The sequence below is a fragment of the Anabrus simplex genome, chromosome 4, assembly GCF_040414725.1.
Source record: "Anabrus simplex isolate iqAnaSimp1 chromosome 4, ASM4041472v1, whole genome shotgun sequence".
NCBI lineage: Eukaryota > Metazoa > Arthropoda > Insecta > Orthoptera > Tettigoniidae > Anabrus > Anabrus simplex.
Window position 1 is genome coordinate 243002194 of NC_090268.1, and position 18822 is coordinate 243021015.

The 18822-nt window shown below is 38.8% G+C and overlaps 1 protein-coding gene across 1 annotated transcript in view; it reads left to right on the forward strand.

The window, feature by feature from the left end:
- Positions 1 to 18822, forward strand: part of Gp210 (nucleoporin 210) — a 461410-nt gene that overhangs the window by 160998 nt on the left and 281590 nt on the right. The window contains exon 7 of the mRNA XM_067145468.2: positions 637 to 3475. Coding sequence (XP_067001569.2) covers positions 637 to 3475 — 2839 coding nt within the window. The remainder of the gene's footprint in view (positions 1 to 636; positions 3476 to 18822) is intronic.

The window sequence follows — 18822 nt, forward strand, 5'->3', positions numbered from 1 at the left end:
AGCTGTCCCACCTGTTACTTAAAAATGTATGCAAATAACATTGAATATTATATAATTTTGGAATGGTGTGTAAAGTAGATATTTTACTTAACATATGATTTCTTATTATTTCTCTATTTGATTTTTAACATTAGCAGCATATTACAAGTGTGTCTTTTGGTAACAAACGGGTCAGTTCACATGGAATTACCCTAATACACTCATTGGAACCATAGGTGCTGACTTTGGTCTTGAGCCTGGGTCAAGGATGAAAATATCAAACATTTTTACGGGACGAAAAACATTATTGCATCCCTGTACCACTATATGAGTTGGCTGAATTAGGAAACTAAAGATTCCAACTATTGAAAAATCATGCCATTGGTGCCATCTAGAGAATTTAAAAATAACTGCGTCTGTTAAGTAAAGTGTTGATATAATCTTCAGCAGTTCTTACAACATTTATGAGAATTGGGGTAATCATTGTTGGCACTGAAAGGATTAAGGGTCTAACTTTGATGTTGTAGACCCTCTGACTTTAATGTTGTAGACCCAGATCGCTATAAGCCTATTTTCTGTTGCAATTTTGTGTGTGTATGTGCACGTGCATGCTCTCTCTCTTTTTCCTAAACAATTTTTTTTTTTTTTTTTTTGCAGGTATGATGTACAACTGAAAGCAGCTGGTGGAGATGGGAACTATGTGTGGAGTAGTGATAATACTGCCATAGCAGTAGTGTCTCAGTCTGGTTTAGTTCACACTAGTTCTGAAGGTTATGTAGAAATTCTAGCTGCAATGACAAGTAATCGAAACAATTTTGGTGTTTCACGATTTCATATCTTGACCCCACAAAATTTAGAAATAGTGGAACATATTATGGAGGCTGAAGTGGGCAGTCCCATTTTTCTGCATATTGCTATGTTGGCTGAAAGGATCTCTGTTAAAGAGGACAAATTGTCTCAAAGCAGTCCCAAAGAAAATTTAATTCCCTTTACTCAGTGTGATGATATCCCATTTCAAGTTAAAATTAGTGATGATAATTTTATATATAATGCATCATTGCATACTAATCCAATAGGAATATCTTGTGCCACTGTGGGAATTGTGGCTACAAATATAGGTACTGCAAAAGTGACTGTATCATATGCATGTGAAAATGATTTACTAGAGGATAGTGTGACTATCGCCAGTTATAGACCCCTAAGACCTTTTGACCCTGCCTCGGGAGAAACTGTTCTAGCCGTAGGATCTTCAAGACTAATTGTATTTGCTGGTGGTCCACGACCTTGGATTGGTTGGCCTGCGGAACATTCCCGTAAGATTGAAACAGGGGGAGAGCACAGTGTTGTAGAAGTTGAAGCAATAGAGTCAGCTCATGATCAGCAAGATGTGTTTGTTTATCACGTGTTATGTAAACAACTTGGTGAAGCTGAAGTTTTACTTACAGTTACAAACAAACCCATGGTGAAACATTGCATACAATCAGTCTCTACTGCATATGTCAGAGTTTATTGTGCAAAACCTCGTTATCTATCATTGGAACCAAAGCTAAGCTTACCAGAGGAAGCTGTATGCCCAATTAATTTTAATCCAGAAAGAATGGTAGCCCAAAACTACAGGGATATTAATGTATATGTAATTGTTAAAGATGAACATGGGCGTGAATTTGATAACATTACTAGTCTGCAGATTGATTGGTTACTATCTGATAATTCTCTAGTATCTATTTTGGAACCTGACTCTTCCATTGCAGAAGTCAAAGAGGAAGGTAAAATATTCCTTCCTCTAAGACATTATCAGGTATTTCAACCTAAAATGAAGAGCGGTGTTCTAGAAATAGTAGCTACTGTTGTTGGCTATCAAATGAAATTTCTTCGTGATCGAGAAGTTGTTCCTGAGTATCCACCCTTTGCTATTCTTGATGATAAAGGCTATGAAGTCACTCCAGAGATAACCTCAACATTAAGTCTAATCCTTGTTAATGATACTATCATCACACCTAATCGCACTTCCTTGTTCAATCACCCAAGTAACAAAGCATCACTCTATGTAGAACAAGGATCGGGGTACTATGAGTTTGTCTTAAGCTCAGATGATGTTGCAGAAGTTCATTATAAAGAGGGCTCAAGAGTAATAGAAGTTATACCAAAAGCAGATGGAATTTTAAAAATTGCCCTTGTAGATCTCTGTCTTTTATCAAAACCTGCAGTAGCAGAGATTCAAGTGATCGGTGTTGGCACCATTAAAGTGGATGTGCCTGAAAGAGTCGAGAAAGGTCGCTGTGTGCCTGCAGTTGTGCACTTATATGATGCTATGGATAATGTTCTCCCAGTTCCTGATCCATCACTTTTGGATTTGCGCCCGCTGTTGGAAACGGGGCTAATAAGTGTCAAGATGCAATATGACCGGGATCTTTTAAGTCAGGCTTCATTAGCCGGAGAAGTGCATTTTGTTGTTACAGGTTTGGAGTTGGGAGATAAACGCTTGACTTTTGCTGCTGGACGTGGCGATCGTGAAGTAAGAAGTCAGCCTGTTCCTATTCAAGTGTTTCCACCTTTGAGACTCTTACCTCGCAATGTGACTCTTGTTGTAGGGTCAGTATTTCAGGTCAGTTGTCATGGAGGACCTCAGCCTGAACCTAATATAGAGTATCATATTGATGGTCAACCAATAGCAAAAGTAAACAAGAAAGGACTTGTTAGTGGATTAGCTATTGGAGAAGCTAAACTTGTTGCTCTGGCAGTGGGTTTCAAGAAGGCTAAATCACAGAGAGTGGTCTATGCAGAAGATATGGTTTTTGTAAAAGTTGTGCCATTAGAGGGAATCAAGATACATGCTCCTCTTACAAGAATAATAAACGGTGCCACAATGCCAGTTTATGCACAAGGAATTCCAGATCAACTTACTCCATTGGTCATAGGTTCTGTGCAGTCAGCACTTCGATTCAGTTGGTCTTTGTCATCTCAAGACTTTGGTGTGCTTAATAATGTGTTTTATGAAACTAGACTAAGTATAGCAGATACAGATCTATTATCAATGAGATTTACAGCTTTAAAACCAGGTCGAACAACAATTTACTTATTTGTTACAGTCCCATCTGCAATGACTCTGAATGAGAATGAATCTGAGGTTGAATTTCAGGCAAGTTTGGATGTTGAAGTGTTTGAGGAACTCCGTCTTATCCAGCCTCCTAATGCGGGAGATACACAGTCGCCATATATTCTTATGGCACAAAACTCTGAAGTTCAGTTGGAAACAAATCATGAAGGTTTGCTGATTTACAGCTTAATGGATAGTTCTAATCCAGTGTATTCTTTGCCTATAAATTCTAGTGATAGTGGTGACCAACAAAGTGTGGCAGTTGGACCTCTGAATTCAGTTGTGACTGTTGACCAAAATGGCCTCATGAAATCATTTAGTGCCACAGGACGATCTGTTGTTGTAGTGACTGTTAAAGAAGAATTTGGACTGAAGCAGGTTCTGGGAATTGCAGTTGAGGTAAGTACTTCTCATATTAACATCATGTAATAATGAATTAAAGAGTGCTGGTAATTCATTCTTTAATACTGAAATGTCATGATGGCATAGCAAGGACCAGTTACATATTAGTGACTTAACATCCGAATGTCAGAGTAAAGTGGCTATGGAATATGGGTTGTGAAGCTGTAGGCTTGCATTTTGGAGATAATGAGTTCAAACCCCTCAATCAGCAGCCCTGAAGATGGTTTATGGTGATATCCTATTTTATATTCAACAATGCTAAGGGTTGAAAATTGAAGCTATGGTTGCTGTCTCTCCAGTCTTGGCCTTTTCCTGTCCCATCCATGTCATAAATCTGTGTGAGGGAAATGTTAAGCATATTAAAAAAGAAAAGAAAACACCCAGTTAGCAATTAGCTATGAAAATCTACATTATGTACAGTACTGTTCTGTTTCTCACTATGTTGCTCTACACTGATGTTGCTGCTTTGAGTGAAACCAAACTGTACACTGAAGGCAAAATTACTGAGTTTGATTCAGGATATTACATTTTCTGGAAGGGATACAAGGAATAGGAATGTCACATCCATTGTATGAAATTTGCTGTGAAGACTAAACTGGTTATTGATCATCAACTTACTCCCATCACAATCAGCGCAGGAGGTACTTTTTATACTCCAACCTCAGATGTTACTGATGATATTAAGGATCAGTTCTACATTCAGCTAAGCACAACCATCACCAAGGTACTATCTGCAGCTCTTTCGTACTCCTTGGTGATTTCAATGCCAGAATTGGGGCTATGGAAAAATGTGATGGGTAAACAAGAACTTGACCATTATAATCAAAACGGATTTATTTGTTTGTTTGTTTGTTTATTTTTATTAATTTATTTATTTTTGATTTTCTCCAACTGGAGATTGGCCCTGGGGACTAAGTGTGTAAAAGTAATTGTGAGTTCATTACATACATAAGAATTTTGGACATATGTTGTTGCATTAAAAAGTTTGGGAGATATGATTCTTCAGGATTTCAAGGCAGTCACTGCAGCTTCTCTTATTAATGCCTCATCAAGGTTAAATAATTTGCACAACTTAACGAAAAAGAGAGGAATGGTTCCTATAATGCCAACCATCAATCCTATAATTTCCATATCATCCAACTAGTGTTGTTAATAGAATGGGTGGTTGGTTCGTATGTTGTTTCCTTTTCCTCATGTACCTCATTGGATTGTTTCGGATGTCTTGAATCGGATCGTCGGATCTATTATAAAGCCCTTTCGTTTGAAGGCTATCGTGTCAATTCTAGGGGTGTTGCCTGTAACAGAGAGACCATGAACCTCCTTGAAGACTGTAAAACCTGAGTCCCTTAACGCTTGAGCAATGGCAGATCATATTCTGATTCCTAGTATTTCATAGAGCTTCTCAATGCGAGCATATCCCAATTCCTGCCTTTCTGTCACATATTATTAAAGTTTTTTTTTTTTTTTCAATTTCTGGAAACTCTACACTCAGTCCTCGAAAAGCTCTATGATCACCACTACATGTTAATAGCACATTTTTCTTCTTTCTCCAATCGTGAATACACGCCAAGTCAATATCGTATTTCCTACCGGCGACACATTTTCCAATAATTTCAGCTTCCCGAACTACTTTCAGTTTCTCACTTGCAGTAAAAGATTGCAAATGCTTTGTGGAATTCATGTTGATACTCCGAGAACGTGTGCGAGACTGCCGCCAAGCACGGAAGTAGCGTATACTGAGAGTGGAGAAAGCATTGTTGCCAAGCCACGCCAGCAGTGAAGCCTGATTTACGTGCATTCAGAAAGATAAATTTCCCAAAATTTTAAATAAGACCAGCACCCAATTTTGGAAGCGATATTTTTGAAAAAACACTGTGGGCGGTATTCAAGATTATACGGTAATCTTGACCATAATGGCCAGTATTGGGTCCGTATTGACTTAATCACAGTAAATAGAAAGATGGATGGATGGACGGACGGACGTGTTTTGAGAATATGCACATTCTCTTCGGCTAATTAGGTTAAAATTCGTGAATTACAATAAGACTTAATAAAAATTCCCCCCCCCCCCAAGGAAACTAAAACTGTGACAAGTACAGTATAACATATTAAAAATAGATGAATAGTGGTATGGAATTAAATTCCATCTTTTCGTCTCAATATGAACACAGTGGGATGATGTCTATGTGGATAAATTGTTGAGTACCGGGCGAGTTGGCTGTGTGCGTAGAGGCGCGCGGCTGTGAGCTTGCATCCGGGAGATAGTAGGTTCTAATCCCACTATCGGCAGCCCTGAAGATGGTTTTCCGTGGTTTCCCATTTTCACACCAGGCAAATGCTGGGGCTGTACCTTAATTAAGGCCACGGCCGCTTCCTTCCAACTCCTAGGCCTTTCCTATCCCATCGTCGCCATAAGACCTATCTGTGTCGGTGCGACGTAAAGCCCGTAGCAAAAAATAAAAAATAAAAATGTTGAGCACTGAGCACTGTTGCGATGTGACGTTGCTGTGTCCTTGTTGATCCAATATCTATATATATAAAATAACTTGTCCTGACTGACTGACTGATTCATTATCGCCGAGCCAAAACTACTGGACATAATGAAATAAAATTTTGGGGATAGATTCATATTAAGATGTAGGTGCTCGCTAAGAGAGGATTTTTGGATATTCCGTCGCTAAAGGGTTGAAAAGGGGGGTGAAATTTTAAAATGAATGTAGCTATATCTCAAAACTTTGAAAGTTTACAGGTGTACAAATTGGTATTTAGAATCTTCTTTAAAAATAAGGAAACACGTATTTCTGTGTTTTCAGAAAATCACAATAGGAGGGTTGAAAAAGGGTGAAAAATGGTTTGAATGCCTTCAATCAGGATACCGGTACTTATACCTCAGAAACTGAAGATATTACAGACCTGAAAATTGGTGTTTGGGATCTCCTTTAAAAATAAAGAAACACGTATTGTTTTGTTTTCGGAAAATCCAATTAATGGCGGTGAACAGGGGGTGAATTTTTAAAATGAGTGTATCTATATCTCAAAACTGTTAAAGTTTATAAATGTAAAAGTATGTATTTAGAATCTCCTTTAAAAGTAAAGAAACATGTATATTTTTGTTTTCGGAAAATCCCAACAGGAAGGGTAGAAAAGGGTGAAAAAGCGGTTGAATGTCTTTAATGAGGCTACTTATATTTCAGAACCTGAAGTTATTACAGAGCTGAAAATTGGTATTTGGGATCTACTTTAAAAATAAAGAAATGTTTGTTTTTTTTCATTTTTGGAAAATCCAAATAATGGGGGTGAAAAGGGGGCAGAATTTTTAAAAAGAGTGTGCCTACATCTTAAAACTTTAAAAGTTTACAGATGTAAAAATTGGTATTTAGAATCTTTTTAAAAATAAAGGAACACGTATTTTTTTGTTTTCTGTAAATCCCAATAGGAGGGGTGTAAAATGGTGAATAATGGGTTGAATACCTTTAATGAGGATACATATATTTCAGAAACTGAAGATATTACAGAACTGAAAATTTGTATATGGGATCTCCTTTAAAAATAAAGAAACACGTGTTTTTTTTTTTTTTTGAAAATCCAATTAATGGCTGTTAAACAGGAGTGACAAAGTGGGGTGAAGTTTTTGAAAGACTATATCTACAGAATATCTGAGAAACGTAAAATATTACAGACGTAAAAAGTGGGTATTTGGAATCTCCTGTAAACGTAAAGAAACATAGGTGATTTGTTTTTGGAAACTCCACTTAATGGGAACTAAAAAGGGGGTGGAATTTCAAAATGAGAATTTCTACAGTATGTATAAAAAAACTTAACAAGTTACAGAACTGAAAACTGGTATTTTTTATCTTTATTAAAAATAAAGAAACGTGTATTTTTAGTTTTCGGAATTACCACTTGGGTGGAGGGGGTGGGCGGTAAAAGTGACTGAAAATGGTGTTGAATTCTTTTAATTAGGCAACTGATATCTCAAAAATGAAGACGTTACAGACGTGAAATTTGATATTTGGAATCTGCTTTAAAAGTAAAGAAAGACGTATTTTCGGAAAATCCAGTGAGGGGGGGGGAGTGTAAAGAATTTAAAAATTGACTTTGTATGAGAATACATACCTCTAATAAAAACTAAAGTTGTTACAGACGTGAAAAATTGGTATTTGGATCTCCTTTAAAAACAAAGAAAAACGCGTTTTGGGGGAGGGGGCATCTTGGGGGGGCGTGAGTGAAAAGGAGTTGAATTCCTTTCATGAGGACACATAAATCAAAAACTGAAGAAAGAGTCGTGATAATTGGTATTTAGAAGATCCTTTACTATTAAAGAAACAAGTATTTTTTGCTGGAAAATTCACTTAGGGGTGGGGGTGGGGGGAGTGTGAAAGGAAGTGAAAAAAGTTAATTATTTTTATGGGGCTACTTTTATCTCGAAACTGAAGATAATAGACTTGAACATTGGTGTTTGGAATCTCCTTTAAACATAAAGAAACACGCCTTCTTTTAATTTTTTTGGGGGGGGGGGTAAATAAACTTAACGGCGGTGGGGTGTAAAAGGAGGTGAGACCAATTGATTTTACTGTTCATAATGTACTTATAAGGAGCCTCCGTTGCTCAGGCGGCGGCGCGCCGGCCTCTCACAGCTGGGTTCCGTGGTTCAAATCCCGGTCACTCCATGTGACATTCGTGCTGGACAAAACGGAGGCGGGACAGAATTTTCTCTGGATACTCCGGTTTTCCCTGACATCATTCATTCCAGCAACACTGTCCAATATTTCATTTAATTTGTCATTCATCGATCACTGCCCCAGAGTAGTACTTCGGCAGCCGGCATAATTCCTATTGTCGCCGCTAGATGGGGCTTTATTCATTCCATTCCTGACCCTGTCGAATGACTGGAAACAGGTTGTAGATTTTCGATGTACTTATTCTGGTCATAAACCGATCATTTTTAAGCTTTTCTGGGGTTCGTTTTCAACAGCCATATTTTCCTTCGGAGAGTGTTCTTAGATTACAGTAGATTCTCCTGGCATATAAATAAAAATTCAAACACATTTGAAATAAACGATAGGAATGAGATTGACCGTGAAATTGTTCACCTCTATAATAAGGTCCATAATGCACGGAAGTATGTCATTTGTATCGCCAGAAATCCAGCACACTTGCCTACGCGCGACAATGGTGTTGGTCACATTGTCAAAAATGACAATGGCAGCAGATGTAATTTACTGCCAAGTAGCGGTCTTGCATGTTGCTGTGGGGTCCAGAATATCTAATAATAATAATAATAATAATAATAATAATAATAATAATAATAATAAGTGTTCTGGACCGTCGTCAAATGTGCGGACCGCGCTGGAAACGGGTCCTGGACGGGTAATGACTAAGAATGAAGTCCGGCCCCGGGTTCAGTACCGCCAAGGCACCCAAGACAACACCACGCCGGATCTCCTGAAGGATTTGATCCATATTAAAAATGCTTATAGGAAAAGATGGCAAAGATTTAGGGACCTAACTGTCCAGGTGGAATACCTGGACCTAGCCCGGGAAGTACGAAATCGATTGCTGGAAAAAAGATTGAAAAATGGGAGGAACGTTATCGTAATCTGTCAAAAAACGAGTCAGATTTCGAATTTTGGCGGAATCTCGCAGAAAACGAGATAGATCGCGAATTTCGGCGGATTATATATCTAAAACAATAAGCATTCAATTATAAATTTCAGTATAATACCGTAGCGAAGCACGGGTATCTTGCTAGTTCCCTTATAAAATTCAAGTAGGATGATATTAAGGATACTATAAAACGATGTAAAACCAAGTTGTCAAGCTGGTACCCTCAGTTAATAGGTTGATATGAACTTTATATGGTCTGTAAGAAGGAGAGGTAAAATAGAAACTTTAAATGCAATAGTGTAACGAAAACAAAATGACAGTACAGTGCGGAAAAAATTATTAACACCTACCGATGTTATAAAAACAAGTAGTGTGCAAGGTTGTCATGCGACTGTCAAAGGTATATAAAGGCAACTGAAGATGTTGGACGGCTGATTGCAGAGTTGCAGTGGGAGGTGTGGCATATGGAAGGAGGGGTGGAGAGTATAGACCACGTGTTGTTACAGTCATGTTCCCCCTGCCCCCTTATGTGCTTTCCCTCATTCTCTTTTTCCCTCTTACTCATCTTTATCCAACATACCACCTTTAATCACCTCAATCTCCTTCATGCCGCTCTTTTCACATGTCCCCTCACTCCCACTTGTGCTCTTATTGAAATTACTACAATGGTTCACTTTGAGCTCTCCATTATTACTAGATTCCCCTACAATTACTTCATCTTCCACAAATTTCATATCACCTCCCACTTGCAGATCATTCATGTCATTACCACTGTTGCTCTCGACTGTCTTAACGTGATTCATTAATATCAGAATCATCACTGACACTTCACTGACATCATTAACCTCCTCACTTACAACATCCTTAACATCCTGTATCTTCCTCAAATTTCTCTTCCATTTTCTCAATGAGCATTTTGCCTATACCCTGCAACTCCTTCTGTTGACTTACAATCTTATCACTTTTTTCCCTCCCTTTATTGCAGATTTTATTGCTCAAATCCTCTTTTAATTCCTTTCGTTGATCACTTTTTTCTGAATCTTGCCATTTAATTGAGTCGTCTGCTCCAGTAACAACTTCATAGAATCATTATTACTCCCCATACTGCTTTGATTCTGCTCCCTACTTTCCCCTTCACCTCCCATGACAATTTCATACACTTTTTCTATAGACATATTTTCACTATGAACACTACTTTCATTAAAACTTCTTCTGATTAGTAACAGACATACTCCCTTTAGGCACTATTCTCCCTCTCAAATGTAAAACATTACAGTACTGTTATTCTCACTAGTATTCATAATCCACCAAGGACTGATAAGTATACTCGTACATACATACATACATACATACATAATTGACCACATTGTGACAAATAACCCAAACAAAGTTATAACTCATGGCCAGTTACCAGTCCCAGCCATCTCCACTCATGACCTTATTTACCTATTCTACTCCCTTCGAATGCCAAAATATAAACCTAAGTATGTTATTTACAGAAACACAAAAGACATTGATATGGATGAGTTAAGACAACACGCTTACAATCTACCCTGGAATGACATACTCTTATTGGACGATATCGACGCAAAAGTAGACAAGTTTAACTCCCTTGTAATCACTCTGTACGATAAACACGCCCCTAAGCGACAGATAAAAGTTACTCACCCATCTTGTCCCTGGCTAAATAATGAAATTAAAAACATGATATCCCACCGCAATGCACTTTACCGCCGCTTTAAACGAACTCGTGACCAAAGTGACTTCGAAAATTATCGGGTCCTTAGAGTTAAACAGTTCGTTAGAAACCGTAAATTTACTTACTTGCAAAGCATGACTGCAAACATGAATTCTAGCAGTGCTTGGAACACGCTTGGTTCCCTAGGCATAGGGAAACCTCAGCAACAACCTCATGTGCCAGGCATACCACTCGATAAGTTAAATGAATTTTTTACTGAAGAAAGAACACCACCTAATGTACTAAATTCCCCGAACTCAGTACCCGACTCCGTTATGAACCCTTTAACTGACCAAGAACATTTTACATTTCGCCCCGTTACTGCTAATAAAGTTAAAAAGGTATTATATTCTATCAAATCAAAAGCTAGAGGAATGGATGATATCCCTATAACTGTCTTACACAACATTATTGGTGCTGTTTTACCAATTATTACCCACATTTTTAACTACTGCCTTAAAAATGGAACCTTTCCTTCACTATGGAAACTAGCCAATGTTATCCCTGTGCCTAAGAAGCCTGACCCCTCCCTACCATCCGACTACAGACTAATTTCTATCTTACCTGCGATTTCCAAAGCACTCGAGCGTCTGGTTCATGAGCAGGTGTTGGAATACCTAAACAAACATTCTCTGCTAGACCAATTGCAATCTGGCTTCAAGAAGGGACACAGCACAGCAACTGCCCTGCTTAAAGTGACTGATGACATACGACACGCAATGGACCAAAGACTGCTGACAGTACTTACTCTCCTCGATTTCAGTAGCGCATTTGATACTATAAACATCCAGACTCTACTAAATAAGATGCAATCTTACTACTTCGATCAACGAACTATTAATTTCTTTTCATCGTACCTCAAAAATCGCGCGCAACGAATCATAACCCTTGATCAAACCTCTCACTGGCTAACCAGGAAGGAAGGCACGCCGCAGGGTAGTGTTTTAGGCCCATTGCTCTTTATTTTGTACATAAACGACATTTCATCTAATTTAAAAAATTGTAGCTACCATCTTTATGCGGACGACTTACAAATTTATTGTCACTGTAAGACCTCTGACTTGCCTCATGCCATAACAGGCATCAATGCTAACCTTCAGCGACTTAATGCTTACTCCTTGAAAAATTCCCTCCTTCTTAACCCCTCCAAGACACAAGCAATCATCATTGGCTCTCAAAAATTGTTGGCCACACTACGGTACGGAACTATTCCTCCAGTTATACTGAATGGTAGAGTTATTCCATTCAGCCAAACTGTGAGAAATCTTGGAGTGACAATGAACGAAACATTAAATTGGACTGAATATATTAAGAATGTGTGTAAAAAAATATTTTCGATACTCCATTCGGTTAAAAGAAACAGCGATATTCTACCTTGTAATGTGAGAGTCAAACTCATGCAAACGCTAGTGCTTCCCGTCCTCGACTACTGTGACATCATTCTGGTAGACGCAACAAAAGAGCAGACTTTGAAACTTCAGCGAGCGCTTAATTGTTGCCTTAGATTTATATACAGTCTGAGTTATGATACGCATGTCACCCCATACTATCACACTATTTCATGGCTGAAATCTGACAAACGACGAACGTATCACATACTGATACAGATATACAGACTGCTCTCTGAAGACAGACCACTATACATTTCTTCCCAGCTTAAGTATTTGTCCTCCTTTCACAGCAATAATACCCGCTCTGGTTCCTCCCTTTCTATTCCTGTCCACCGATCCTCTATGTACAACAATTCCTTTGTTGTGGCGGGTTCTAGACTTTGGAATTCCCTGCCAGTCAGTGTCAGAAATTCCACCTCATTACCTAAATTCAAGTCTGCTTGCCGAGACTACCTGCTAAATGCAGCTGACTAACTTGTATGACTGGAAGGTGCTGTTTTGGATCATTGCTCAACACCTAAATATCTAGGGGTGACTCTGGATCGTGCAGTCACGTATGAACAGCATTGTCTTAACACGAAACACAAGGTATCTATGCGAAATTCCATTCTTCGCAAGTTATGCGGTACCAGCTGGGGAATGCAAGCTCAAACAATGAGAACTACTGCTTTAGCACTGTGCAACTCTGCAGCAGAATAGGCATGGCCTGTTTGGTATAGATCACGTCATGCCAAACAGGTGGATATTGCTTTAAATGAAACTTGCCGGCTTATAATTGGTTGCCTAAGATCTACACCTTGTGATAAGGTATATTGCTTGGGTGGCATTGTTCCCCCAGATATTAGACGTGAAGTTGCTGCTAAACATGAAAAATCTGAAGTTGACATTTCCCAACACACATCCATTACATGATTATCAACCTGCTCAACAACGATTGAAATCGAGGAGAAGTTTTCTTCATTTTACTGAGTACCTTTCGGAGTCACCTCAATCATCAGGACTAACTTCCTGGAGATCTAGAAACCTTCATCTCAATGGATGGATGGATGGAACCATCTGAAACTCTTCCAGCCGGTTATGAAGAGTCATGGTCTACATGGAAGAGTCTGAACAGGCTACGGTCTGGGGTCGGTTGATCTAAGAACAATATGAATAAGTGGGGTCTGTCTGAAGAGTCAACCCTCTGTGTCTGCGGAGAACAAACCATTGTCCACCTCCTTAATTGCAACTCCTGCCCTCTCGTTTGCACCATGCAAGATTTAGTGAAGGCCACACCAAATGGTCGACATCTTGCCAAATTCCTGTGCGATATGATATAATTGTTACTTTGAATGTACCTCTAGTATACGTTTTACCATTTGGGCCTATTTAATTATTTCTCATTCTTAACTAAGATTTATATGATGTATTGCTTCTGATTCGAATAAATAAATAACTCCACCACTGAAGTCGGTTTATGCATACAGCTTCATCCATCGAGTTTATTCCTAACTTAGCCTTTATATCCTCATTCCGAGTACTCTCCTGCCATTGTTCCCACCCGTTTGAACCAGTAATCATTCTTGCTACTTTCATTTCTGTTTCTTCTAACTTATGAATAAGATATCCTGAGTCCACCCAGCTTTCACTCCCGTAGGGCAAAGCTGGTCTGAAAACAGACCGATGGAAAGATAGTTTCGTCTGGGAGCTGACTTCCTTCTAACAGAATACTGTTGTTCGCAACTGCGAGCTCACTGCATTAGCTTTACTCTACCTTGATTCAGTCTCACTGTATTACCATCCTGGGAGAACACACATCCTAAATACTTGAAATTATCTACCTATTGCAGCTTTGTATCCCCAATCTGACATTTAATTCTCTTGGATTTCTTACCTATTGACATCAATTTAGTTAATATAGTTGGTCCTTTATTGGACATTATAAATTTTCCAGCTAACTCATTCCTGGTTGCCAGCGTTTTGCCCCAGTGTGCTAAGTTGGGCACATCAGTTGGTAAATAGCACACCTACCAAGATGCATGGCTAGTGCATACTGTGGAGGCCACTATGTAGGCTACTTGGAGCCACCTGCAGTGCTGATGCACTATGGGAGACTTTGCTCATCAAAAATTGATGCCTGCCTGGCCATCAGATGATATAGATGTTGAGTCTCATAGGGAACCTGAGATATTTTTCCCGAATGAGTAATCATCATTCCGTGTCCGGTCAGCATTTCCGAAATGTAGAAACTCCGATGGCCTTGTTGTTCGCCTCGATCAGGTCCTGTGTAGTGCAGGGATGTTCTAGTAGAGGACAGATTGGCAGGTGGTTCGGATCTTGTGTTACACCACACTCGCAGGATTCATCTCCATCAGCTGGAAGTATGGTCCATTTTTGCATGTTGGTCTTGCAAAGAGGTACGCCCACTCTAAGATGATTAAATGATCTCCAAATAGGGTGCGGCAGGTCATTTCCTGGAGCTAGCTCTTCCTTTGCAGGAGTATCAGACGGCAACGTGCTCTTCCACCCGGTGATGCGGTTAGACTCCGATGTTCCTACCAGTGGTTGAGTCCTGGTGATGAAGCCCTTTCTCGACTTCAGTTGACAGACTACAGCCTGGTGATCATGAGTAAATACATAATACTAATATAGTTTGTCCATTATTGGACGTTATAAATTTTCCAGCTAACTCATTCCTGGTTGCCAGCATTTCGCATCGGTGTGCTAAGTTGGGCTGATCAGTTGGTAAATAGCACACCTACCAAGACGCTTGGCTAGTGCATACCGTGGAGGCCACTGCGTAGGCTACTTCGAGCCACCAGCAGTGCCAGTGCACTATGAGAGACTTTGTCTATATTTTTGAAAGGCCAATATTCTTTCCATATTCATTGCACCTATTTTTAAGTTCCAAGATATTAGACTGTAGGTTTTCAGCACAATATGCCATTAAGACCCAGTCATCAGCATAGACCCGACTGTTTACTACATTTCCAGCTAATTGAATAAGTTAAAAACTTCTATCTTATTGAGCAAAAGTGTCTTTAGTATCTAAGTCCCAAAGGCGTAATTAAAATCACTTGTTGTTTTAATACTGGAAGTGTGTGTTGTAAACTTGAAGAATTTTTTTTAACTTCTTCCTTCATTGAATTCTAGTCTTCTTCCAAGTCGCATTTTACTGTGCTGAAAAATGTATAGAAAAGGTTGATCCACTTGTTTGTCCTTTTCTAAGTTCAAAAGGTGAATTCACTGTTGGTTTGAGTTGTGTTCACATACATTTCAGGTTGGATAGCTTGTTGCACCGGCAGAAAAATATGCGCCAGTTAGTTGAAATTGTCTCTGGAAGTGGTGTTTAAGGAATCATTTCGTGTAAAATTAATGGAAATCGATTGAGAAATTTTTTAAATTCAATCAGTGAATACTGATCTGCATTTAGGGCAGTCGCCCAGGTGGCAGATTCCATATCTGTTGTTTTCCTAGCCTTTTCTTAAATGATTTCAAAGAAATTGGAAATTTATTGAACATCTCCTTTGGTAAGTTATTCCAATCCCTAACTCCCCTTCCTATGAATGAATATTTGCCCCAATTTGTCCTCTTGAATTCCAAGTTTATCTTCATATTGTGATATTTCCTAATTTTAAAGATGCCACTCAAATGTATTCTTCTACTAATGTCATTCCACGCCATCTCCAACGCTGACAGCTCGGAACATACTACTTACGATATAGATGTTGATTCCCATAGGGAATTTGAAATATTTGCCCCGAATGAGTAAATTCCCTATGGGAATCAACGTCTATATCATCTGATGGCCAAGCATCAATTTTTTGTAGTGAGACAAAGTCTCTCACAGTGCATTGGCACTGCCGGTGGCTTCAAGTAGCTTACGCAGTGGCCTCCATGGTATGCACTACCATGCGTCTTGGTAGGTGTGCTAGATACCAACTGATGAGCCTAACCTAGCACACGGGGGCAAAACGCTGGCAACCAGGAATGAGTTAGCTGGAATATTTATAATGTCCACGTACCAGTTAGTCGAGCAACTCGTCTCGCTTCTCCCAATTCTTCCCAACCTTTGCAACATTTTTGTAACACTACTCTTTTGTCGGAAATCACCCAGAACAAATGTGCTGTTTTTCTTTGGATTTTTTCCAGTTCTTGAATCAGGTAATCCTGGTGAGGATCCCATACACTGGAACCATACTCTAGTATGCCCTCTCCTTTACATCCTTACTACAACCCCTAAACACCCTCATAACTATGTGCAGAGATCTGTACCCTTTATTTACAATCCCATTTATGTGATTAGCCCAATGAAGATCTTTCCTTATATTAACACCTAGATACTTACAGTGATCCCCAAAAGGAACTTTCATCGCATCAAAGCAGGAATTAAAACTGAGAGGACTTTACCTATTTGAAAAACTCACAACTTGACTTTTAACCCCGTTTATCAACATACCATTGCCTGCTAGCCATCTCACAAATTTATCGAGGTCACGTTGCAGTTTCTCACAATCTTGTAACTTATTTATTACTCTATACAGAATAACATCATCTGCAAAAAGCTTTATCTCTGATTCCGCTTCTTTACTCATATCCATTATATATATAAGATAACATAAAGGTTCAATAATACTGCCCTGAGGAATTCCCCTCTTAATTATTACAGGGTCAGATAAAGCTTCACCAACTCTAATTCTGTGAGATCTATTTTCTAGTAATATAGCAACCCATTCAGTCACTCTTTTGTCTAGTCCAGTTGCTCTCATTTTTCCCAATAGTCTCCCATGATCCACCTTATCAAATGCTTTAGACAGCTCAGTCGCAATACAGTCCATTTGACCTCCTGAATCCAAGATATCTGCTATATCTTGCTGGAATCCTACAAGTTGAGCTTCAGTGGAATAACCTTTCTAAAAACCAAACTGCCTTCTCTCGAACCAGTTATAATTTCACAAACATGTCTAATATAAACAAAGAATGCCTTCCCAAAGCTTACATGCAACACATGTCAAACTTACTGGCCTGTAATTTTCAGTTTTGTGTGTATCACCCTTTCCTTTATACACAGGGGCTACTATAGCAACTATCCATTCATTTGGTATAGCTCCTTCAAGCAAACGATAATCAAATAAGTACTTCAGATATGGTACTATATCCCAACCCATTGTCTTTAGTATATCCCCCAAAACCTTATCAATTCCAGCCGCTTTTCTAGTTTTCAACTTTTGTATCTTATTGCAAATGTCATTGTTATCATATGTAAATTTTAATACTTCTTTAGCATTAGTCTCCCCCTCTATCTAGACATTATCCTTGTAACCAGCAATCTTTACATACTGCTGACTGAATACTTCTGCCTGTTGAAGATCCTCACATACACACTCCCCTTGTTCATTAATTATTCCTGGAATGTCCTTCTTGGAACCTGTTTCTGCCTTAAAATACCTATACATACCCTTCCATTTATCACTAAAATTTGTATGACTGCCAATTATGCTTGCCATCATGTTATCCTTAGCTGCCTTCTTTGCTAGATTCAGTTTCCTTGTAAGTTCCTTCAATTTCTCCTTACTTCCACAGCCATTTCTAACTCTTATTTCTTTCCAATCTGTACTTCCTCCTTAGTCTCTTCATTTCTCTTTTATAATAAGGTTGGTCTTTACCATTTCTTACTACCTTTAAAGGTACAAACCTGTTTTCACATTCCTCAACAATAATGCTTTAAACCCATCCCAGAGTCTGTTTACATTTTTATTTACCGTTTTCCACCGATCATAGTTACTTTTTAAAAACTGCCTCATGCTTGCTTTATCAGCCATATGGTACTGCCTAATAGTCCTACTTTTAAGACCTTCCTTTCTAACACATTTATTTTTTACTGCGACAAAAATGGCTTCATGATCACTAATACCATCTGTTGCTTCGGTTCTTCTATAGAGCTCATCTGGTTTTACCAGCACCACATCCAGGATATTTTTCCCTCTAGTTGGTTCCATCACTTTCTGAATCAGCTGTCCTTCCCATATTAGCTTATTAGCCATTTGTTGGTCATGCTTCCTGTCCTTCGCATTTCCTTCCCAATTGTCATTTGGTAAATTCAGATCCCCCGCTACAATCACATCAATCACATTCCTTCCCATGTCGTTTCCCGCATAGCTGATTATCTTAGCAAATAATTCTGAATCCGTGTCAGCGCTACCCTTTCCCGGTCTGTACACTCCCAAGACATCAAGTTGCCTATTATCTTTAATAATTAGCCTTACACCTAGAATTTCATGTTTCTCGTCTTTAACTTCTTCGTAACTTACAAATTCTTCTTTAGCAGAATGAATACTCCCCCTCCCACCATTCCTATCCTGTCTCTATGATACACTCTCCAGTTCTGTGAGAAATTTTCTGCATCCATTATATCATTTCTCAGCCATGATTCAACTTCTTTTACAATATCTGGTAAATATATATCTATTCAGTTACTTAATTCTATTCCTTTCTTTACAATACTTCTACAGTTCAACACTAACATTTTTATGTCATCCCTACTAGACTTCCAGATCTCTGTACCCTTATCACAGCTCCCTTAGACAACCCCGTTTCCATGAATGTACCTCCCTATTACCCTTCCAAGC